The sequence below is a fragment of the Rhinoderma darwinii genome, chromosome 4 (genome assembly GCF_050947455.1).
Source record: "Rhinoderma darwinii isolate aRhiDar2 chromosome 4, aRhiDar2.hap1, whole genome shotgun sequence".
Lineage (NCBI taxonomy): Eukaryota > Metazoa > Chordata > Amphibia > Anura > Rhinodermatidae > Rhinoderma > Rhinoderma darwinii.
In genome coordinates this window covers 153187793-153214235 of record NC_134690.1, presented here as the reverse complement: position 1 = coordinate 153214235, position 26443 = coordinate 153187793, and the positions used below count along the sequence as shown (strand labels likewise).

The 26443-nt window shown below is 41.8% G+C and overlaps 1 protein-coding gene across 1 annotated transcript in view; it reads right to left on the bottom strand.

Moving 5' to 3' along the window:
* Positions 1–26191, bottom strand: part of XXYLT1 (xyloside xylosyltransferase 1) — a 289758-nt gene extending 263567 nt beyond the window's left edge. The window contains exon 1 of the mRNA XM_075864061.1: positions 25639–26191. Within this exon, the coding sequence (XP_075720176.1) occupies positions 25639–26133 (495 nt within the window). The 5' untranslated portion in view covers positions 26134–26191. The remainder of the gene's footprint in view (positions 1–25638) is intronic.
* Between the last annotated feature and the right edge of the window lie 252 nt (positions 26192–26443).

Here is a 26443-nt window from a genome sequence, read left to right as displayed (position 1 = left end):
AACTTTCACCTCTACTTTGCTTTAATTCCTGTGAAACGCCTAAAGGGTTAAAACACTTTCTGAATGCTGTTTTGAATACTTTGAGGGGTGCAGTTTTCAAAATGGGGTGATTTATGGGGACTTTTAATATATAAGGCCCTCAAAGCCACTTCAGAACTGAACTGGTCCTTGTAAAAATCGCCTTTTGAAATTTTCTTGAAAATATGAGAAATCGCTGCTAAAGTTCTAAGTCTTGTAACGTCCTAGAAAAATAAAAGAATGTTCAAAAAACGATGCCAAACTGAAGTAGACATATTGGAAATATTAACTAGTGACTATTTTGTGTGGTATTACTATCTGTTTTACAAGCAGATACATTTAAATTTCGAAAAATGCTAATTTTTGCAAATTTTCTTCAAATCTTGGTGTTTTTTTACAAATAAATATTGAATTTATCGACCAAATTTTATCCCTAATATAAAGTACAATATGTCACAAGAAAACAATCTCAGAATCACTTGGATAGGCAAAAGCATTCCGGAGTTATTACCACATAAAGGGACACATGTCAGATTTGAAAAAACGGCTTCGTCCTGAAGGCCAAAACAGGCTCAGTCCTGATGGGGTTAATGAATCATGGTGCTCTCTCAAAAGTTTGTTTGTAAACAAACTTTTCACGCTTGTCCTTTCCTCTCAGCCCCCTTCACGCTATCATTGTGTTTACACACACATTTACAAAGTATATAGAAAGAATAAACTTGGTATTCCCTATGCCTTTTAGTGTTAGAATAGGCAGGCATAGCCTTATCTATGTTCACACCTGCGTTGTGTCATTCCGTTGTTTGGCTCCGTCAGAGGAGCAAAACAAGGGAATAACGGAACCAACGGACACGGCCGGTTTCAGATGGAACCCACTGACTTTACTAGGTTCCGTTGGCTTTCCACTGTCGTGTCCGTCATTTTACCGGACAGTACTATTTTCTCCGGTAAACCCTGCCGGATCTACGACTGGGGCCCCGAACTGAGCCTCTGATTAAGATGTGAATAGAGCCTTAGTTAGCTGAAAACCTCTAAAAAAAATTGTAAAGTTATCCAACATAGTTCAAAAGTTATACCGGTGTAAAACTTTAAATTTAGGCCTAGTCATTGAGGCATCGATGACCCTTGGTCCTGAAAGGGTTAATGTTGCTGCATGCCCCTTGGTAGCCTCACGGACCAATTTTCATCTGGTCTTTTCATCAAGTTTTGAGGAACGTCCAGTTCTTAATAATGTCCCTGTTTTGCCAAATATAATCCACTTCTTGATGACCGTCTTCACTGTGTTCCATGGTATATCCAATGCCTTGGAAATTCTTTAGTACCCTTCTCCTGACTGATGCCTTTCAACAATCAGATCCCTTTGAGGTGTTGTAAGCTCTTTACGGACCATGGCTTTTGCGGTCACTTGAAGGAAAGAAAATGTGAGAAAAATCATAATAGAACACCTGAACTTTATACGGGGTAACTCAGAATCACTAAATAATGGCAGCTGCGTACTGACTACTATTTAACATGAGTTTAAATGGGATTGGCTAATTCTGAACACAACCACATCCCCAATTATAACGGGGTGTTCACACTTATGCAACCACATTATTGTAAAATAAGGGAGTCCATGGATTAATTTTTAACTCACTTTTTGTATGTCCTTGATAGGGTTTAGTTATTATTTTATTGTATATGAATTAAAGATTGATAATCAACTCTCCTGTTAAATATAGGAATAATTGCAGTTAGGGGGAGTAGATCCTTTGGATTGTGTGGTGTGAGTCCTCGTGTTTGAATACGAAATTTAATGCAATACCCCCCCTGTGTATATCTTTGAGACTTGATTTAAACCATTATATTTTGAAAAGACAGGAGTGGACACACAAGAAAAATCTGTCCTTTCTTTATACCCTTCCTCCCTTTTGGATCTACTTCTGGCTTTGGCTAAAAAAAACTGAGCCATAAACTGCATCAAAACTACATGTGTGATCCAGGCCAAACGGTATGTTCACACGTAGCGTAAACACAGCGGAATTTCCGTGTGGATTTTCTGTGCCGACATTCTGCAGCGTATTACATTAGCAGCAAAGTGGATGAGATTTTAACAAATCTCAACCACACGCTGTGTAAACAAGACAGCAGAAAAGTATTGCGGAAAATGACCTGCAGTTCAGATTCTGTGAAAAATTCATCTTTTTTTCTTAATCAGCTTAACGCTTCAAAAATATTAAATACTGATCAGAAAGTCGCATGCACCCCCAAATGGTACCAATACAGAACTACAGCTCGCCCCGCCAACAACGAACGAGCCCTCAATTAAATCCATCGATGGAAAAATAAAAACAGTTAAGTCTCTCAAAATATGGAGACAAATTTGGTATCCCCATAATTGTATGGACCCGAAGGATAGAGTTTATGTCATTTTTACCGCACGGTTAAGGCCGGGTTTACACGAGCGTGTGCGTTTTGCGCACGCAAAAAATGCGGCGTTGTGCGTGTGCAAAAGGCACTTAACAGCTCCGTGTGTCATCCCCGTATGATGCGCGGCTGTGTGATTTTCGCGCAGCCGCCATCATTATGACACTCCGTTTGGATGTTTGTAAACAGAAAAGCACATGGTGCTTTTCTGTTTACATTCATAGTTTGACAGCTGTTGCGCGAATCACGCGCGTCACACGGAATTGCTTCCGTGTGGCATGCGTGATATTCACGCACCCATTGACTTCAATGAGTGAGTGATGCGCGAACAACACACAAATATAGGACGTGTCGTGAGTTTTTCGCAGCGGACTCACGCTGCGCAAAAATCACGGACTGTCTGCACTGCCCCATAGACTAACATAGGTCCGTACGACACGCGTGAAAATCATGTGCGTTGCACGGACGTATATCACGCTCGTGTAAACGGAGAGGCAAGAAAACGAAAACGAAAATTGGCTGTGGCAGGAAGGGGTTAATCAACACAAATTATAATTTACTTAGCAATGAGGACATCTTGTGGCAGTGTGAAAGAACTGCACATATAGGCCGGATTCACACGAACATGAAAAACGTTAGTTTTTCACGTCCAAGGTGCATCCGTGCTGTACGCTGCGGGTCGCGTTATCACGCACCCACCATAGATTAGAGTCTGTGGAGGAATGAGTGAAGTGCAAAAAAATAGGACATGTGCTACTTTCTCACAGACCCTTCACACGCTCCGTTGAAACTACGGCCGTGTGAACAGCCCCATTGAATTATACAGGCCCGTGTGACGGCTGTTGTTTCAACGGCCGTCCCACAGACATATTACACGTTCATGTGAATAAGGCCTTACACCTTAGGCCCAGTTGACACAGCGTTTTTTGGCCCAGAATTTGATACAGAAGCGCCCAAAGACAAAAATCTCCCTCCTTTGACTTCAAGGGGAGGTATTTGTTTTTTTTCCACGAGCGAACAAAAAAGAAAAGCATCATGCTTTATATTGGAGTGGTTTCTGCTTCTGACCCTCCATTGAAATCAATGGGAGGCGGGGAAAAAAAATTGTTATTTAAAGCAGTTTTAAATCCTCATGCTAGGCCATTCCATTAGCATCTGATCGGTGGGGGTCCGATTTCCAACACAGCTGTTTTGAAGGGGCTGTGGTGCTCGTACGAGAACGGCTTCCCCTTCATTACTGTCACTATACTATGAATCACCAACACACTTAAATGGGAGAAGGCTATAATACTGTGAACCACCCCCACAAGTGTGTCAACCTTATCACAGCACAAGCAGATAAGGGATGAAGAGGAAGCAGTGCCCGTACGAGCGCTACAGCCCCTTCAAAACAGCTGATCGGTGGGGGTTGCTGGTAGTCGGACCACGACCAATCAGATATTGATGGCCTATCCTGAGCCAATTTCTTATGACTGTACTGGGTTTTAGTCCACTGTAATCTTTTCAATCTTTCTTTGAGCAATAAAATGGCTTTTTTGTGTGGAATTCTAGCATTTAAAGAGGCTCGGTCACCAGATTCTCAAATCTCTATCTCCTATGTGATCGGCGCTGCAATGTAGACAACAGTAACATTTTTTTTTTTTTTTTTAAACGTTCATTTTTGGCCAAGTTATGAGCTATTTTATATATATATATATATGCAAATGAGCTTTGAAATGGACAATTGGGCGTTTTTTTTTTCGTTATGTCCAACTGGGCGTGTTTACGTGTATGACGCTGACCAATCAGTTACCAGTCAGTGTCATACACTCATCTCCATTGATTTACACAGCAGCGATGTGCAGCCACATAAACAGAGATTAACGTTAATCGAGTGTCCTGATAATGAATACACATGATCATCCAGCCTGGACGTCATGTGTATTCAGAATCCTGACACTTCTGACTCTTTTCTTTGAGATTTCCAGCAAGGGAAACGAAATCTCGTTTACCTCCGTAATCTCGCAAGATTACGAGTGGCTTGCGGGAATCTCTGGCTTGCGGGGATCCGGCCTATTAACCCCTCAGATGCTGTGTTCATTAGGGATCGCAGCATGCGAGGAGTTTTTAGCCACCACCACCCCAGCAACGTGATCGCTGGGTTGCCGGTGGCTGCAAAGGCGATCGGAGGCCTAATACTTACCTCCTGGTCTGCCAGCAACGGAAGCCTCCTATGCCCCACTCGGCGGCGGGGCCTAAAAGGCTTCCGGTACCATCGGCAAGATGGCACGGGCTCCGCTTCTGGCTCAGAAGCTGAGCCGGCGTCATCAGCAGTGGGTGTCTGCTGTATGTTACAGCGGACACCCCGATGTATCGGCAGGAACCGGAGCTAGCTGCCATTAATCCCTTTGATGCAGAGATCCAATGTGATCGCTGCATCAAAGTGGTTTGTAGCAAATCGCCAGCCTGCCATGCGATGGCAAGGCTGCCAACTGCTACTATGGCAACAGGAGGCCTAACAATGGCTCGGTCTGCCATTACGGAAGGCGATTAGGCCCCGACCGGAGCTGGAGCCTGATCGGCTTGCTGTCAGTTCTAATACATTGCACTACATAGGTAGTGAAATGTATTAGAACATCAAACAGTTGGACCTTCAAGTCCCCTAGTGGGACTAAAGAAAAGTGTAAAAGAAAAGTGTAAAAAAAATAAAAGTTGTAAAAAATAAAATAAGTTTCAAGTAATAACATAAAATACATTCGCCCTTTTTCACTTATCAAGTCGTTTATTATTGTAAAAAAATAAAAACCATATATATTTGGTATCGCCGCGTCCGTAACGACCAGAACTATAAAAATATTATGTTATTTGTCCCTCAGAGTGAGCGGCGTAAAAAAAAAAAAAAAACAAGCTAAAAAATAATGTCAGAATTGCTTTTTTTTGGTCAAAATGTAAATAAAAAGTGGTCAAAAAGTCGCATGTATCCAAAAATGGTAGCTATAAAAACTATTACTCATCTTGCAAAAAACAAGCCCTCAGACAGCTCCGTCGACGAAAAAATTAAAAAGTTATGGCGCTTACAACTTGGCGACAGAAGAAAATACATTCTTTTTACAAAAGTAATTTTATTGTGCAAAAACATAAAAAAAGTTCTATAAATTAGGTATAGCTGGAATCGTACGGACCGGCAGAATGAAGGTAACATGTAATTTATAACGCATAGTGAACGCTGTATAAAAAAAAACAACTGTTTTTTGATCACATTGCCTCCCAAAAAAAAAAGGATAACAAGTGATCAAAAAGTTGCATGTACCCCAAAATGGTACAAATAACTACAGCTCGTCCCACAAAAAAACAGCTCTCATACCACTACTTCTTTGAAAAAATAAAATTAGTTAAGGCTCCAATAAGTCAGGAAAGAAAGATTTGCAGTTGTGCCGGCCCGAGGGGATAAATCGCCTCTTGAAACAGAAGAAATGTTCAAGACCCTAAAATTAGGAAACCAGGAAGGGGAGGACTCAAATATATCTGCTGGAAGCGAGGGTGCCCGTATTATACCAGGACAACACTTCCCAGCAGAATTCCTCAAACTGCAAAGGTGTGGAGTGTGGACCAAATGGGAGATAAGTAAGGACACCATTTATCAGTGCGACACCGGCCTGTGTAGAAAGGATTGCTTCACAGCCTAACAAATATTTATGGATTACTTTATGGTTTACCCCATTATTATACCACCTCTGCCCAGCTTACATATGCCCCACATTATAAACTGAAACACCAGTAAAACTCCAAACATAACTACTACAAAGCAAAATCCACTCTCCACAAGCTAAATGGTGCTCCTTCCCTTCTGAGCCCTACAGCATGCCCAAACAGCCGTTTACTTCCACATATATGGCATCGCCATAACTAGGAGAACCCTTTTAACAATTTTTGGGGTGTCTCCCCCCAGTGGCACAAGCTGGGCATCAAGGGAAAAATTAAAATTTTTACTTTGCACCATCCGCAGCGCAATCATTTATCGAAAAGACCTGTGGGGTGAAAATGCTCACTACACCCCTTAATAAATGCCTTGAGGGGTGTAGTTTCCAAAATAGGGTCACTTCTCAGCGGTTTCTTTTATTATTTCACAGAGCCTCTGCAATTGTGAACCAATACGGTGTAAGTTGCCAAATTAGGCCTCAATTTCAAAAGGTACTCTCTCAATCCTGAGCCCTGTCGATAGTCCAGGCAAAAGATTAGTGCCACATGTAGGTGGTTTCTAAAATGGGGAAAATGCATAATAATTAGAGAGCTGTCTTGTTATGGTGGCACAAGCTGGGCACTACATATTGGCATATCTATTGAAAAAATACAATTTTCACTCTGCATCATCGAGTGCACACTAATTTCTGCAAAACACCTGCGAGGTTAAAATGCTCGCTACACCCCTAGATAAATACCTTGAGGGGTGTAGTTTCCAAAATGGGGTCACTTGTGGGTTGTTTCCACTGTTTTGGTCCCACAGGGGCTTTGCAAATGTGACATAGCGCCCAGAAACCAATCCAGCAAAATCTGCACTCCAAAAGCCAAATGGCGCTCCTTCCCTTCTGAGCCCAGCTGTGTGCCCAAACAGCAGTTTATGACCACATATCGGGTATTGCCGTACTCAGGAGAAATTGCTTTACAAAGTTGTGGTTCTTTTTTTCCTTTATTTATTGAGAAAAATGAAAAAATTTGAGCTAAAATCTACGTCTTATTGAAGAAAAAGGATTTTTTTTATTTTCAATGCTCAATCCTAATAAAATTTATAAAACCCCTGTGGGGTCAAAATGGTCACTACACCCGTACATTAATTCCTCAAGGGTTGTAGTTTCCAAAATGAGGTCACTTGTGGGAGGTTTCCACTGTTTCGTCCAATCGGGGGCTTTGCAAATGTGACATGGCCTCCGCAAACCATTCCTGGTAAATTTGAGCTCCAAAAGCCAAATGGCGCTTTCCCTTCTAAGCCCTGCCATGTGTCCAAACAGCCATTTAGGACTACATGTTGGGTTTTGATTTCAATCGGGAGAAATTGCTTTACAAATGTGGCGGTGCTTTTTCTCCTTTAGTCCTTGTGGAAATGAGAAAAAAATAGATAAATCTACATTTTCCTTGAAAGAATGTAGATTTTATTTAATTTTCACGGCCTACTTCCAATAATTTCTGCAATAAACCTGTGCGGTCAAAATGCTCACTATACCCCTAGATAATTTCCTTGAGGGGTCTAGTTTCCCAAATGGGGTCACTTTTGGGAGATTTCCACTGTTTTGGCACCGCAAGAGCCCTTCAAATCTGACATGGTGCCTAAAATATTTTCTATTAAAAAGGAGGCCCCAAGACTCACGAGGTACTCCTTTGCTTCGGAGGCCGTTCTTCAGTCTATTAGCACACTAGGGCCACATGTGGGATATTTCTAAAAACTGCAGACTCTGGGCAATAAATATTGAATTGCATTTCCCTGGTAAAACCTTCTGTGTTACAAATAAAATAAAAAGGAAATATGTAAATTTCACCTCTACTTTGCTTTAATTCCTGTGAAATGTCTAAAGGGTTAAGAAACTTTCTAAATGCTGTTTTGAATACGTTGAGGGGTGAAGTTTTTAAAATGGGGTGACTTATTGGGGGTTTCTAATATATAAAGCCCTCAAAGCCACTTCACAACTGAACTGCCCCTGTAAAAATAGCGTTACCCAAAATGTAAAAGGCAGTGTAGACCTTTGATACATTTTAAAAAAATAAAATAAAGATTTCAGTGTGTTTGGTGCACCTTTTCAAATACTTTTTGAGATACAGCTGCTTTGTATCCTGTACACAGAGCAACTGTATTTTGCGCTGAGACCTAAATTCGTCAGGTCAGCGGCACTGACTGGTACAGTGTCAGCAGGTCCTGCATGTCTCTGACACCCAGGATCCACCTGTTATTGATCACATCTAAGTTATGAACTTAGATGTGATCGGTACCAGCTCGATTCTGCCAGAGACATGCAGGACCTGCTGACACTGTACCAGTCAGTGCCGCTGACCTGACGAATTTAGGTCTCAGCGCAAACACAACGATAGACATTTTTATAAAAAAATAAATAATTTCAAAAGGCGTGCATAGCCATTAAAGCTTACTTCCAGTGATGGACTTAAAAACCTTAGGACAGATCTAGATCGAGTTTTACCTTCTGCATTCAGCGGCCGGATGCTTCCACCCAGTGCCAAATGCATTTAGATTTTTTAAATGTAATTTTTTTTATTAGTTTCCAAAGTCATATAAAATAGCAACTTTCAGAAAATTATACAATTCTGCAAAGATGAGGGATGCTCACAGGAACCCAAATAATAAATCTCAATGTATCACTTATATACAACAGTACGTACATAGCAGAAAATAAAATAATGAAAACCAATAAAATAAAAAACAGAGAAAAACACACACAACATTGCTCACATATACACTCTGAAGATACAATACAATGCATCACTACAAATATCAACACCTTTGCATATTAATGACCGTGATCCTAAAAAAAAAAAACAAAAAAAAAAACAGACCTCTAATAGGACCCTATAGACCCCAGACCAAAGGGTAATCAACATCCCCAATCTGACAAATGTGACACCTGCACATTTTTATGCAGTAGAATTGCTTATATCAGGGACCTGAGACGTGTAATATGAAACCCATGGATCCCAATTATTATCAAACTGAGTAATAGAATGAGACGATTTAACCAACAGTCTTTCCGTGTTATGTGCGAATTGTACATGTTGACATAATTCTTTGGCAGTTAAACGAGAATTGGACTTCCAAGTTCTCGAAATCATGGATCTGGCCGCAAGTATATGACCTATTACTGTTCGTACCTCCACATCAAATTCTGACATGCCAATAAAACACAATGCTAATGTAGGTTGTATGTGAACGCAGGGACCAGTAACAGACTTTATAAGGCCTGTCTTTGCCAGCCAAAACGAGTAAACTAGGGGGACAATCCCACCAAACGTGTGGTGCCCATCAAGCCGCAGCCTCTCCAGCAATAATGTGGATAAGTAGGGTTCATTTTAGAAATATGTGCGTGAGTAAGATACCAGCACAACATAATCTTAAAGAACGTCTCCCAATAACTTGCACTTTTGTATACTCCCTTAAGAACCTTGATTGCAGTATACCATTCTTCCGAATTTATAGTAACATTTAGATATTGTTCCCATTTAAGAATTTAAGAGGGGTCATTTATCAATTGTGGTTGCACTAACAATTTATTAAACAATGAAATCCCTCAAAGAGCAGGCCTAACAGATGAAAAGAACTGATATATAACCGTCGGGAATGTTGGTGAGTAAATTGAAGTTTTGTGTAGGGCATGACGGATTTGGAGGAACTTATAAAAATCTCTTGCAGGAAGAGAGTAAGTACGGGACATATGTTCAAACGTGTGTAGGGAATCCCCAGAGTATAAAAGTCCAATTGTCTTTACACCTGCTACCTTACAATTACTGAGATCCAGCTCAGGAATACGTGTATTCAAGAATTGTATGGGTAAATCACCAAGAATAGTCATATCTAATGCGGAGGTACATGTACAAAGCGATTTCTATGCAGAAATGGAAGCTGAAATACTGGACAATTTATTAGAAACCTTGTAAAAGGGCGATGATGACATGCAAAATAATTCATTTAATGGGATCCCCAAATGTGAACTCACAATGTCCACCCACCGTTTTTTTGTGTGAATTGTTCCACCAAAATTTTGTTTGATCCAAAATAACCGCCAAGTAATATTTTTTCAAATACGGTACTCCCATACCGCCTTTGGTCCAGGATTTAGTCATGGTGGTAAATCTAATTATAGGTTTCCGCCCTGCCCATATGGAGTTTAACAAAATTTTCTGCAATTTTGCAAAATAAGCGTTGGTCACCAGCACAATCACAGTCCAAAATATATACAAAACGGAAGGTAAAAGTAACGTCTTAACCATAGCTACTCCAGTAACCCAGGTAAATAGTGGTTTATTACATTTCTGTACTAATTGAGACATCTTAGACAACAAGGGTATATAGTTACACCCGAAAAAATCTTTACTGGAGCTTAGAGAAATACCCAAATAAGTAATACACTTATCTTGCCAATGGTAAGGAAAACTCGCCTCCAACGAGGATTTAGTTAAAGGAGCTATACCTACATTCAGGATTTGCGACTTAGAAGGGTTAATTTTATAGTATGATGCATTCCCAAAATTAGTAATGATTTGTTGGACAGCTGGAATGGAAACAATAGGGTATTATAGAAAGTATTACATCATCTGCATATAAGCCTATACTGTGTGAGGTGGTGCCTACTGATATACCATGAACATTACAATTGATCCTGATATGTTCTGCAAAAGGATCCATTACTAGGGCGAAGATAATAGGGGACAATGGGCAACCCTGTCTAATTCCATTAGTGATATCAAATTTGTCGGACAGAAACCCTGCGCAGAATACTCTGGCAGCTGGACGTGAATACAACGCAATAGCGGACTTTATCATACCCAGAAATCCAAACTTGTACAACCTAGCCAACAAATATCCCCAGAAAACCCTGTCAAACGCCTTCTCCGCATCCGAAGCGAGAAACAGAGAAGGTGTTCGAGAGGATTCCACAGGCTGAACAAGGTCCATAAACCGGTGAGTACCGTCGGAGGATGGTCTTCCTGCCACAAACCCAACTTGCCAAATGCATTTAGATGGATGAAGTTATTCAGCTACATCTCACCCTACAGAAGCAGTTAGAGACTATTCCTGCAGGGTAGAGAGACACACAGTGGTTATTATATAATGACCGCACTGTGCACTCCTCCTGAACGGATACAGAACGCAACATACAGCAACATTGCAAGAAACGTACACTGGGGAATGGGCTGGTTGAGGTCTTGCTGTGACCTCTGAAAAGGGATGGGGGCTGGAGAGGCAGGCTAGATGTGACTTCTCTATGTGCAGGGCCTGGGGAGGGGTGTCATGCTGTGGCCACTAAAGTAAGGGGGACAGTCCTGCTGGGACTACAGAGAGGGTAAAGGGGCTGAGGAAGCGGGGGACCTGCGCTGAAGACAAGGCAAGTGGAGCACAGATCGTAGGACACAATTTTCAGAGTACATTCACATGAGGTAGTAACGGTGCAGCAGGGAGCTGCACGATTACAGCACCTTGGCAAAACTGCATATAAACACATACGTTTTTTGTAGAACTACTGAAGAAAAAAAAATTAAAAAAAGCTGTTATTTCAATTAACTGGTAAGGCCAAGTTTGCAAAACCTCGGTTACAACGCGGGCCTGGCCCTACATGTTGCTGTTGCCTCCTAACTTTGGCGATGGCCATATAACCTGGCTAAGATATGGCTAAGCCTGTTGCAGAATATGATCCTCAGTGTATAAATTCCAACTACTAATGTAAAATTAAAGAGGCTCTGTCACCACATTATAACTGCCCTATTTCCTACATAATGCGATCGGCGCTGTAATGAAGATCACAGCAGTGGTTTTTACTTCGAATAACGATACATTTTGACGGAGTTATGACCTATTTTAGATTTATGCTAATGACTTTCTTAATAGACAACTGGGCATGTTTTACTTTTTGACCAAGTGGGCGTTGTACAGAGAAGTGTATAACGCTGACCAATCAGAGTCATACACTGCTCTCCATTCATGTACGCAGACATCGTGATCTTGCTAGATCATGATTGCAGTCACATACTCACACATTACCGTTACTGAAGTGTCTTGGTTATTATAGAGAGATAGATATATATATATCTATATCTATCTCTATATTACAAACCCTAAAAGAAAAACCGAACTTTTCTGTTAGGTTCTTCAATTTTTAAATAGAGTAAAGAAAGGAAAGTAGTACGCTGTGCTATGCGGTTTGTTTCTGTAACTCTCAGTTACTTATATGTGAGTTACAGAAACTCAGATGTTTCCGGAATTCCAAGCCAACTCTGCATTGATTTGCTGCTTCACCAGGTGGGACGGGGAATCCCGTTCGAAAGATAGGTGTGGGTCCGTGTGGTGGGACCTGAATCTAGCAGACATTTATGGCATATGCTGGGATATACCAGAAATGTCTGTCATGAGACAACCAATTTATTGAGTTGTTTTCTTATTAACCACAAATTGGCTGAAGCGAAGAAAGTAGAACAGTATGTTTTAAGCTGTACATACTAAAGACACTTGGTAATATACCATCCAAATTGGAATTATTTGTATAGTGGGGTTAGGATTCATCTGTTGTATTGTACACGGCAAAGTTGTATTCTAATTATGAGAATTTTGTAGAAAAGCAGTACCTAGTTTTAGTTATTAGGCTGAAAAAAGCAGTACTGTACTGTCCAAAATCAGCACAGCTAGAGTATATAACAGTAGTCAATGTTGACCCACATGTGGCCTAAGGGTAAGGCCTTATTCACATGGCCATGTTCGGTCCAAGAGATAAAGACTGCATGTCGGACGCATTTCCCGGACCAAACACAGTTCAGGGAGCCAGACTCCCAGCATCATAGTTATGTACGATACTAGGTATCCCTGCCTCCCCACGGGAATACCTTCCCGTACTGTAATCATGTTTACTAAACAGGACAGTATTCCCGCGGGGAGGCAGGGACTCACAGCATCCTGGATAATGAAGATGTTAAGAGTACGGATCCCTGAACTAAGTCCAGGAAATGCGGCCGACATACAGTACGTATCTCACAAACCGAACACGGAAGTGGATAACGCCTAAGGATAGTGTTATGAAGCAACATTTGATGGTGCAAAATAAGACAATTTAACAACATTAATAGATTTGAGAATTTATAATTATGTTTATTTTTTTTAAACTAATTTCAGTGGCATACCTAGTAGGGATGCACGGTGCATCGAAACTTCGATACCGTTTCGATACTGTGCATCCCTAAACGGTTCGATACCGCTATTTCCTGTATTTCGATACTGAGCTGCGCAGCCGCACAGCTCAGTATAGTAACACATGAATGTATGGGAGCGCGGCTGCGGCTGTGTAATCCAGCCACAGCCCCGCTCCTGAGTCATGATAAGTTCGCGGGGTCAGGATGATGCGATGCGGCCAGCGCTGCACTAATGAGCGGCGGCACTGAAGACAGAACATGGCGGGCGCACTACAAAACCCATGTTCTGTCTCCAGTGCCTGAACCGCCGCTCATTAGTGCAGCGCCGGCCGCATCACCTCATGCTGACCGCGTGCGCACTTCCTGTCAGGAGCGGGGCAATGGCTGTATTACACAGCCGCAGCCCCGCTCTATAACGGCGGAGATCAGAGAAACCTCATCTCCGCCGTTATTCTCCTGAATGCTGCAATCACAGTTGACTGCAGCATTCAGGAGAAAATGAGCAGGGGGGATGCCCCTGGATCGCGTCACAGGGAATTCCTGTGACGCGATCGAGGGCCATACCATATATGGGCAGACAGCCCAGGGTCTATTGACGGACCCCAGGGCTGTCTTACCATATTTCATGTTGTTAGGACATACCCAAGTATGTCCTAACAACTGCCTGTGTGCTATCCGTCCACAGGCTAATGTACTGGGATATATCTGATATATGTCAGTACATTAAAGTTTAAAAATAAAGTAAAAACAAAGTATTGTTAAATTTTAAAAAAAATACACATTCACCTTTTTTACAATAAACATTAAAATAAGTCTTAATACATAAAATATTCACACATTCAGTAATGGCGCGCACAACAATTTTTTTGCATCATTTATGATGTGTACGCTGTAAAAAAATTAAATAAACACGGCTTTCATTCACATTAATGTGAGGTACGATGAATTTACCGTAATTAACCCCATCATGTACCTCGCACATTAACCCATTATGACAGAGAAACATGATGGGATTAATTACTATTAATGTGAGGCGCGTTCAAAATTCATCACACGCTGCGCCTCACATCAGAAAACGGAAGAATTTTTATTTTTTTATTACTGTTGCCAAAAGTATCGAAATTGGTATCAAAATCGCAATACTAAACGAAGTATCGGTATCGAAGTCCAAATTCTGGTATCGTGACATCCCTAATACCTAGTAATGGTACCAGTAAAAACAATACAGGGGAGGGCAAATCATATTATGTGGCCATGTAATAAACCCGAATTGTGATAATGACTTAAGGGGATTTTACACGAAGGCCCCATGCACACGAACGTAAAAACGCCCGTAATCATGGGCCGTAATTACGGCCCGTAATTACGAGCCCATAGACTTCTATTGACCACGGGTACCTCCCCGTATGCTTACGGGAAGGTGCCCGGGCCACTGAAAAATATAGAACATGTCCTATTTTAGGCCGTAATTACGGCACGGGCAGGCCCATAAAAGTCTATGAGGCTCCCGTAATTTCGGGTGACTACGTGTGTGCACCCGTAATTACGGGAGCGTTGCTAGGCGACGTCGGTAAATAGTCACTGTCCAGGGTGCTGAAAGAGTTAAATGATCGGCAGTAACTCTTTCAGCACCCTGGACAGAAACTACAGACAATATAGATCAACCTGTAAAAAAAAAAAAAAAAAAAGAGAAGACGTTACCCAGAACTCCCTGCTTCTTCCTCCAGTCCGGCCTCCCGGAATGAGGTTTCAGCCCATGTGACCGCTGCAGGCAATCATAGGCTGCAGCGGTCACATAGACTTCCGTGTCATCCAGGGAGGTCAGGCTAGATGTCGAGAGGGATGCGTCACCAAGGCAACGGCCGGGTAAGTATGAATTTCTTTTACTTTTACCTCGGAAAGGGCTGCCCCTTCTCTCTATCCTGCACTGATAGAGAGAAGGGGCTGCCCGATTAGTGCAGTGCAATTTTGCAGAGAAAACGTGCCCGTAAATACTGGTGCAATACGGGTCGAATACGTGTGACCAAGGACCCGTATTTACGGGAGGGAAACAATACGTTTGTGTGCATGAGGCCTTACACTGGACGATCATCGGGCAGACAAGCATTCACAGAACGCTCGTTGCCGATAATTGCCCAGTGTGAACAGGGGAACGATCAGCGGATGAATGAGCAAACGCTCGATTATATGCTGGTCGTATAGTATTAAAAAAAATTAATTATCATCGTTGTCAGCAGCACATCTATCTCCCTGTGTAAACAGAGAGACCCGCTGCCGACATGATAATAATGTATGGGGACGAGCGATCAGAGCAACAACCGCTCGTCCTCATCCATAGCTCCGTGTTACAGGAGCAAACGAGCGCTGATCAACGACGCTTATCAGGTGGTGTAAAAGGGCCTTTTCTTGCACATTTCTAGGTTTATTTGTTCCATAAAACAAACTTATCATTTATCGTGCATGAGCAGGGCTGGCCTTAGGGCCTGTTCACATCAGCGTTGCTTTTCCGTTCATGGGTTCCGTTGCAGCTTTCTATCAACAGAAAGCCATTGTTTCCGCAAAAAAAACAGAAACTTTACGGAACGGAAACAGAGGGAAAAATTACCACTGATATCAATGGTAATGCAAACTGAGTTTCCGTTTAGCTTTCTGTTCATGGGTTCCTCCGACGGAAAGCTGCAACGGAACCTATGAATGGAAAAGCAACGCTGATGTGAACACAGCCTTAGGGGTGTGCGACCTGTGCACTGTTTCTGCTGAGAATTGAGACACGTTCGCTGCACGAATAGAACAAAAAACAAATATTGTGCTATTTTACTAATAGCAGCTAGCAACGAATACATCCGACTCCGCTATAAATCCGCTATATTCATGCCTCTGAAATTAGAGGCTTAAAGGATTATTCCCATCTCATTCATCAAACCTAATATGATAGCTAAACTAAATATATGATTCTTACTATATATCTTTATCTTTTGTACCCATCTCTTCATATACTTTCACTTTTTCCCTGGGTCCCCCTCTTTGTTGCTGGTTGTCTTGGGTTACGGCCACCGCTGCAGTCTACACGTAGCTACCGAAACAGGCATGTTCAGGCCAGTGGCGCGATTACATTATCACATCGCCGATGGCCCGAACGGTCTACCAAAATGATAAGTACCATCCACCAAATAGAGGAGTGAACCATAAAGTAGAAAGAAGTGGCAGCCATGAGCCAGAAGTAAAAGGGGAGACGGAAACATCCCATTAAAGAGCAACAGTATAGGCCTATACATTTTACAGATCTGTATAACATGCATCCATAATAGGGTCCCGCACATAAGGCCTAAGGCAATGGATACACGGTGTAAAAGTACACAGCCTATCCGTCCTGGAACCCGCAGGGAATTCTGCCCAAAAAAATAAGGGCTAAATTGTAGTGCAGTTTTTCTGCAGAAAACAGTGGTTAATAAAAATAAAAGTTAATACATACCCGGTTCTCCATTGTCATGGCGACACATCCCTATTGTCCATGCAGTCTGGTCTCCTGAGATGACGCTGCAGATGAAACGTCACCCCAGGAGCCCGGCCTGGAAGGAGAACATGCGAAAGAATCTCTATGACAACGCCGAGGGGACAAATATAAACCTTCTTATTTTAAACCAAAAAAGTTTTTGTTTTCGGAGTTTCGATTTTTGCTGCAGAATCGCAACGTTTGCTATTTACTGCGGGTTTTACCTCCCCAATGAATTCAATGGGGAAAACCTACAACAGAAAAGGAGCGATTCCAAAGCATAAATTGACATTCTGCCGATTACAAAGCCACAACACGGGTCAATTTATGAACCATTTTTCTGCAGATCTTTTACACAGCGGGTGAATGAGATTTGCTCCACGCTGCTATTGTAATACACTATAGAAAACACTGAGAACAAAGGAGTCATAAACTATTAGGATAATTTTGCCAATGGCATAGAAAAATAAACTTTATTAGGACAGTACAAATTACATACAATTTAAAAATAGACTACAAAATCCAAGACCTGTACACCTCCCAAGTGGCAAAGACGAACATAGAGGAAATACCTCTTATAAATGCAGCTCCGGGAAGAAAGAGATCATTAAATCAAACAAGCAAGGGCTCAGACAAACATATTGTCAGTTCAGTATGATTGAATATCAAGTGAAGGCAAAACGCCAGAAAATGAAATGTAAGTGAAATCGGGTCATATATTCATCCAGACTCATAGTAGCATTGTAGGTAAATGATTAAATGCTGGACTCAAAAAATGACGACAAATTGCTTACATAAGCCCACATCAAGCAAGATATATCTTCCCAGCAAGTAAAGCCACAAGAGGAAAGGTAAGTAGAAAAGGTATAAGGTAAAGACCTATGGTGCTACTAACCCATATAATTCCTGTGGTTCAGTGACTTCCCGAGTACGGAGGGACCCCGACGCGCGTTTCGCGTAGATGGCTTTTTCAGAGGGGTATACTAACTTCGATCAAGTCCTTCTACCTTAAATATATTATTTAAACCAGTCAGCTGGTACGGGTAGGCCAATGAAATCAATTCAATGCGGCCGTGCTTGTCAGACCGAAACATCGCGAGACTCGCACACCTGCCAGCCGAGTCCCCACTACGCATGCGTGGCTCCGGAAACCGCGCACGCGCAGAGAGGTAACAAACGGCAGACAGGGTCAGAGCCAGCGATGACGCGTATGACAGGCAGGGCCGGTATACAACATCAAAGGATGAAGTCAAGGTAAGTTTAAAAACCGAATTCTAATGCTACAAAGTTATATACTGCAGTAAAAAATTTAGTGCAGATATAAAGGCACATATCGATCCATGAAGGTTCTCACTAGAGATAGTCATAATAAGATCAATGTGAGAATCGATATAATAAGACGGGATCGCAAAAAATGTATAAAATGGCAAATGAACACCCATAGTGCTGTGATAAGATAATAAATACATTAATAAGAAAGAAGAAAGTTCATCAATAAAAACGAACCAATAAGATGAAAATTATATACATAAATGAGTGCACAGAATACAATCCATGTTATAATAACATATTTATAATATATTATCAGCATGCTGATGCTGAATATTAAACAATAGTGAAGAGAACAAATTAAGAGAGTCCCACTCGTTAAAGCGGAACACAATATGTGTTTGTTCCACCCATATCCCAGGCTGTCAACAAAGAAACATAAAAAATAACGAATATACAACAATATTTACAGAAAATTATAAAATACAGTGAGTTATCCCACGACGTGTAGAGATGATTTCAGGCAGATCCATATAGTGAGAATCAACGTCTCACAAGCAGTAGAGCAGATGTTTCAAAAATATCGATCTTAGATCAATATGAGTATATACAGGTCAGAAAATGGCCACAGTAGAAGACTAGAAGAAGAAAATATAAAAATTAATAGACATACAGATTTAAAAACACAAACATATAAAAAATGGTAGAGGGATTACAAAAATGGCGCAAAACTAAGTGTCTCGTTCAGACCAACAGGGGCCATGGTTCCAAGCGTGATAATCCACTTGCACTCCCTCTGAGCTAGCAATTTCTTGGCATCCCCACCTCTGATACCACATATCACCCTATCTATACCCCAAGCTTTGAAAGATCTTGGGTCACATGCATGGTGGATTTTAAAATGTCTGGGGATTGTTTTCAGCAAAGTAAGATCTTCAATTTCCCTAGCGGCGACTATGTCGCGCACATGTTCCCTAATTCTAATCCGTAGTTGTCTGGATGTCAGACCGATATATACCTTTGAACAGCCACATGTGGCATAGTATATAACGTTCGTCGTACTACAGGAAATGTAGTATCGGATTTTAAACTCTCTGTTGTCAATCATGGAGGAAAAATTAGATGTGCGGACCATATTTGTGCATGCCACACAGTCGCCGCATGGGTAACAGCCATGTCTTGGGTTTTTAGTAGCAAATAGGTTGCATTCTTTTGGCACATAGTGGCTTTTTACCAGCATGTCTTTCAGATTCATGCTCCTACGTGCTGTCATTAGTGGCTTTTTCGATAATTTATCAGCCAAGGTAGGTTCAGAATGTAAAATTGGCCAATGTTTTTCCAAAGCAGATCTCATTGCCTGCCACTGATTGTTGTATGTGGCGATATATCGAATGCTAGTGTCATCACTTTTTTTATTAGTGGCGTTCAAAATTGGTGGATGTAAAATTGAATTACGATCCGTAATCTTTGCCCTTCTATACCCCTTCTTTATGCTTCTATGACTATATCCCCTATCTCGGAACCTCTCCTCCAGGTCTCTTGATTGCCTCTCAAAATTTCCATTTGATGAGCAAATACGCCTCATTCTTAGGAACTGACCAATAGGGACGGCCCCAATCGTGGACTGGCTGTGGGCAGATGTAGCATGTAACAAGGAGTTAACGGATGTCTTTTTCCGAAATACATCGGTCTGAAGACATCCCATGCTGTCCACCTCAATGCTAATATCCAAAAACTCCACCTGATGCTTATCAAAAACATAGGTCAGTTTTATGTTCAAATCATTGGTGTTAAGACCCAGCATGAAGTGTGTGAGTTCAGTCTCCGTCCCCTGCCAAATAAACAGGACATCATCTATATATCGCATCCAGCACTGCACATGGTCGGCGGCGTGCGCGCCGTCACCGAGGAAAACCTGCCTCTCCCAAAGGCCGAGAAACAGGTTCGCATATGACGGCGCACACGCCGCACCCATGGCAGTGCCCCGCTTCTGTAAATAAAAGGTGTCCTTAAAAACAAAGAAGTTGTGCGTAAGAATATATTCTAATAGTTCCACAATCAGTTCACAGGTAGGGCCGTCCCAATTGCTCATCCCCAAGAAGAGGCGTACAGCGGTGATCCCATCATCATGTCGGATGCTGGTGTACAGCGATTCAATATCAGCTGTCACCAGAAACGTATCAACGTCAAGGGTAACACCGTCTATCCTTCTCAAGACATCTGTTGTATCCCTAACGTGGGATGGTAAACATTCCACTAGGGGTTTGAGGTAGTGATCAATAAATCTACAGATAGGGTCACACAGCCCCCCAATCCCTGATACTATAGGACGTCCTGGGGGGTCTGTCATACTTTTGTGAACCTTCGGCAAAAAATAAAGCGTAGGTATCCTAGGGCATAGAACCATAAGACCAGTCAGTATATTCTTGGGAATTAGACCTTTCTCAAAGGCCAAATTAAGAACCTTCGATAGCTCAGCTGAAAACTTACCCACTGGATTAAATGCTAATTTTTGATAAGTGTCTTTATCCCTCAGGTGCCTATATGCCTCCTTTTCATATTTATCGGTTGGCCATATCACAATGTTCCCACCTTTGTCCGCCGCCTTATAAACAACATCCTCAAAACCTTGGAGTTCCTTCAATGCATTACGTTGGCATTTAGACAGATTGTCATTTCTTCTATTTGAAGAGATGCATTTGAAGTCATTTATTACCATTTTAGTAAAGATCTCAACTTGCGGACATATGGACAAAGGTGGGAACCTCGCCGATCTGGGCACAACCGATTTAGGGAACCTACCTTGGTCAGTGATAATTTGTTCCTGTAGGAGATCCTCAAGAGCCTTTAAAGCTTCCTTCTCCATTGCACTATTAAGTCCCAGATCTCCACCCGGTCTACTGTGTAGTTTCTTAAGGACTAACTTACGTGCAAAGAGGTAAAGATCTTTCATGGCTGAAAAAAAGTTAAAGGAATTACTCGGGGAAAACGTTAATCCCCTGCTAAGTACATCACATTGTGTTGCAGATAGGGAGTGCTTAGATAGATTTATCACCTGCAATACGTTCTTGGGTTTCTTCCCCTGTTGGTAAGACGAGATCTCCTTACGTCTGGCCACCTGTCTCTCTCTATTCCTACGGGGATAACTCATTTCGTGGGAATTAAATCCTTCCTCGTTACGTTTGGATCTCTATCTGCAACACAATGTGATGTACTTAGCAGGGGATTAACGTTCGGCGAGGTTCCCACCTTTGTCCATATGTCCGCAAGTTGAGATCTTTACTAAAATGGTAATAAATGACTTCAAATGCATCTCTTCAAATAGAAGAAATGACAATCTGTCTAAATGCCAACGTAATGCATTGAAGGAACTCCAAGGTTTTGAGGATGTTGTTTATAAGGCGGCGGACAAAGGTGGGAACATTGTGATATGGCCAACCGATAAATATGAAAAGGAGGCATATAGGCACCTGAGGGATAAAGACACTTATCAAAAATTAGCATTTAATCCAGTGGGTAAGTTTTCAGCTGAGCTATCGAAGGTTCTTAATTTGGCCTTTGAGAAAGGTCTAATTCCCAAGAATATACTGACTGGTCTTATGGTTCTATGCCCTAGGATACCTACGCTTTATTTTTTGCCGAAGGTTCACAAAAGTATGACAGACCCCCCAGGACGTCCTATAGTATCAGGGATTGGGGGGCTGTGTGACCCTATCTGTAGATTTATTGATCACTACCTCAAACCCCTAGTGGAATGTTTACCATCCCACGTTAGGGATACAACAGATGTCTTGAGAAGGATAGACGGTGTTACCCTTGACGTTGATACGTTTCTGGTGACAGCTGATATTGAATCGCTGTACACCAGCATCCGACATGATGATGGGATCACCGCTGTACGCCTCTTCTTGGGGATGAGCAATTGGGACGGCCCTACCTGTGAACTGATTGTGGAACTATTAGAATATATTCTTACGCACAACTTCTTTGTTTTTAAGGACACCTTTTATTTACAGAAGCGGGGCACTGCCATGGGTGCGGCGTGTGCGCCGTCATATGCGAACCTGTTTCTCGGCCTTTGGGAGAGGCAGGTTTTCCTCGGTGACGGCGCGCACGCCGCCGACCATGTGCAGTGCTGGATGCGATATATAGATGATGTCCTGTTTATTTGGCAGGGGACGGAGACTGAACTCACACACTTCATGCTGGGTCTTAACACCAATGATTTGAACATAAAACTGACCTATGTTTTTGATAAGCATCAGGTGGAGTTTTTGGATATTAGCATTGAGGTGGACAGCATGGGATGTCTTCAGACCGATGTATTTCGGAAAAAGACATCCGTTAACTCCTTGTTACATGCTACATCTGCCCACAGCCAGTCCACGATTGGGGCCGTCCCTATTGGTCAGTTCCTAAGAATGAGGCGTATTTGCTCATCAAATGGAAATTTTGAGAGGCAATCAAGAGACCTGGAGGAGAGGTTCCGAGATAGGGGATATAGTCATAGAAGCATAAAGAAGGGGTATAGAAGGGCAAAGATTACGGATCGTAATTCAATTTTACATCCACCAATTTTGAACGCCACTAATAAAAAAAGTGATGACACTAGCATTCGATATATCGCCACATACAACAATCAGTGGCAGGCAATGAGATCTGCTTTGGAAAAACATTGGCCAATTTTACATTCTGAACCTACCTTGGCTGATAAATTATCGAAAAAGCCACTAATGACAGCACGTAGGAGCATGAATCTGAAAGACATGCTGGTAAAAAGCCACTATGTGCCAAAAGAATGCAACCTATTTGCTACTAAAAACCCAAGACATGGCTGTTACCCATGCGGCGACTGTGTGGCATGCACAAATATGGTCCGCACATCTAATTTTTCCTCCATGATTGACAACAGAGAGTTTAAAATCCGATACTACATTTCCTGTAGTACGACGAACGTTATATACTATGCCACATGTGGCTGTTCAAAGGTATATATCGGTCTGACATCCAGACAACTACGGATTAGAATTAGGGAACATGTGCGCGACATAGTCGCCGCTAGGGAAATTGAAGATCTTACTTTGCTGAAAACAATCCCCAGACATTTTAAAATCCACCATGCATGTGACCCAAGATCTTTCAAAGCTTGGGGTATAGATAGGGTGATATGTGGTATCAGAGGTGGGGATGCCAAGAAATTGCTAGCTCAGAGGGAGTGCAAGTGGATTATCACGCTTGGAACCATGGCCCCTGTTGGTCTGAACGAGACACTTAGTTTTGCGCCATTTTTGTAATCCCTCTACCATTTTTTATATGTTTGTGTTTTTAAATCTGTATGTCTATTAATTTTTATATTTTCTTCTTCTAGTCTTCTACTGTGGCCATTTTCTGACCTGTATATACTCATATTGATCTAAGATCGATATTTTTGAAACATCTGCTCTACTGCTTGTGAGACGTTGATTCTCACTATATGGATCTGCCTGAAATCATCTCTACACGTCGTGGGATAACTCACTGTATTTTATAATTTTCTGTAAATATTGTTGTATATTCGTTATTTTTTATGTTTCTTTGTTGACAGCCTGGGATATGGGTGGAACAAACACATATTGTGTTCCGCTTTAACGAGTGGGACTCTCTTAATTTGTTCTCTTCACTATTGTTTAATATTCAGCATCAGCATGCTGATAATATATTATAAATATGTTATTAGAACATGGATTGTATTCTGTGCACTCATTTATGTATATAATTTTCATCTTATTGGTTCGTTTTTATTGATGAACTTTCTTCTTTCTTATTAATGTATTTATTATCTTATCACAGCACTATGGGTGTTCATTTGCCATTTTATACATTTTTTGCGATCCCGTCTTATTATATCGATTCTCACATTGATCTTATTATGACTATCTCTAGTGAGAACCTTCATGGATCGATATGTGCCTTTATATCTGCACTAAATTTTTTACTGCAGTATATAACTTTGTAGCATTAGAATTCGGTTTTTAAACTTACCTTGACTTCATCCTTTGATGTTGTATACCGGCCCTGCCTGTCATACGCGTCATCGCTGGCTCTGACCCTGTCTGCCGTTTGTTACCTCTCTGCGCGTGCGCGGTTTCCGGAGCCACGCATGCGTAGTGGGGACTCGGCTGGCAGGTGTGCGAGTCTCGCGATGTTTCGGTCTGACAAGCACGGCCGCATTGAATTGATTTCATTGGCCTACCCGTACCAGCTGACTGGTTTAAATAATATATTTAAGGTAGAAGGACTTGATCGAAGTTAGTATACCCCTCTGAAAAAGCCATCTACGCGAAACGCGCGTCGGGGTCCCTCCGTACTCGGGAAGTCACTGAACCACAGGAATTATATGGGTTAGTAGCACCATAGGTCTTTACCTTATACCTTTTCTACTTACCTTTCCTCTTGTGGCTTTACTTGCTGGGAAGATATATCTTGCTTGATGTGGGCTTATGTAAGCAATTTGTCGTCATTTTTTGAGTCCAGCATTTAATCATTTACCTACAATGCTACTATGAGTCTGGATGAATATATGACCCGATTTCACTTACATTTCATTTTCTGGCGTTTTGCCTTCACTTGATATTCAATCATACTGAACTGACAATATGTTTGTCTGAGCCCTTGCTTGTTTGATTTAATGATCTCTTTCTTCCCGGAGCTGCATTTATAAGAGGTATTTCCTCTATGTTCGTCTTTGCCACTTGGGAGGTGTACAGGTCTTGGATTTTGTAGTCTATTTTTAAATTGTATGTAATTTGTACTGTCCTAATAAAGTTTATTTTTCTATGCCATTGGCAAAATTATCCTAATAGTTTATGACTCCTTTGTTCTCAGTGTTTTCTATAGTTAATTTGGAGTCTCTATTCCCACAGTAGGGAGGCCTGAATCCGCACTTGTTGGTGGTCTAACCCTGATAACTATTTTCCTGTTGAGACATATGTTGATATTATTGTAATACACTGCAGACTTTTCACAATGAAATCATTTGCAGAAAATCTGAAGTTTATGCTACGTGTGAACATAACCTAAAAATAACAAGAAAACTTATGACAGCATGCCGGCGGTAATAAGCCCAGCGTGCCACACACTTAGATGTCATTGGTCAGGGACCACGGACTAAACGAAAAAATTTATTATGTGTTTGAACAAGTTGTACATCTACTTCAACAGTTTGAAAAAATGTTGAGAAAAGATGCAAATCTAAAGCATGTGGTAAAAAGCGCCAAATTTATTGAAGATACGCACCACTTATTTGGAGAGAATTATTGGTTAACTTGTAAGCCTGCCATGCCGTGGCATCAGGGTGATAAATGTGCCTATCATGCCAACGCAGCTGTGCCACCATTTCGCTCATTCTTAAGTAACTTTCGATAAATCTCCCGGTTGTCTATTTACAATATAAAAGGTTTATAAATCACATCTATTCATCATACATCTATTGTTATTGCAATATCAACCTCAATGTCCTTTATAGGGACTACATTTCTGGTATCGCCCAACCATACCTGGCATCACAAAGCTGGCCACATACAGCAGTCATAGGCACCCACCTTATACTTAAAGCTGGCCCCCTGAAGCAGGTTCCTGAGCACAGCTTTGCCCATCTCTTTACTAGGCTCATCGGCCACAAAGTGCAGGCTCAGCACCTCGGTACTCTCGAACTTGCCATATTTCACCAGGGAGCGGAGCGCCACCTGAAACTTGTCCCTGAGCCCAGGACTCTTGTCCACCTTAGTGAACATCATGAGCAGGTGGTAGTCCTGCACCCCCCGGCTCTCCAGGTTCTTGCTCTTCCCTTCACTGAGCTTCTGTTCCGAAAAAGAAGGAGGCAGCAGGTCTATGTCTGGGATTGCACTGTGCATTGCGCTGTTTTCCTTCATTCTGCGAGTAGTGCTGGAGAAATTCTCCCTCCCAGAACCCAAGTAATAGAAGGCAAACACTGCCAAGGCGGCGACCAGCAGCAGAACAGCTTGGTAGGACCTCATAGCAACGATCCAGCCAGTCCGCTGCACGTCACTCATCACACCGTATAATAGGTTCTTCATACATATCGCCACAACATTGCCGAGCAACAGGGGGAAGCCATGCTGGATGTGCAGGAAGATCACATGATAGAAAACGCTAACAGCCAATCAGGTAAAAGCCCGCCTCTTTCCTGCTGGATCTACACGATTTCATTGGTTAGTCTGTAAAGCGACGGCGGTGACAGCACCTTGTTGAGGTTGAGACATCGAGTGCAATCTCTTCGCGCTTCTTCCACAGGAATGGCACAGACAAAGTACCACACACAGCAACTCTCCAGTAATGGTGCACCGTCTGAGGAAAATACAATACTGCTTATAGCTAGTTTACATA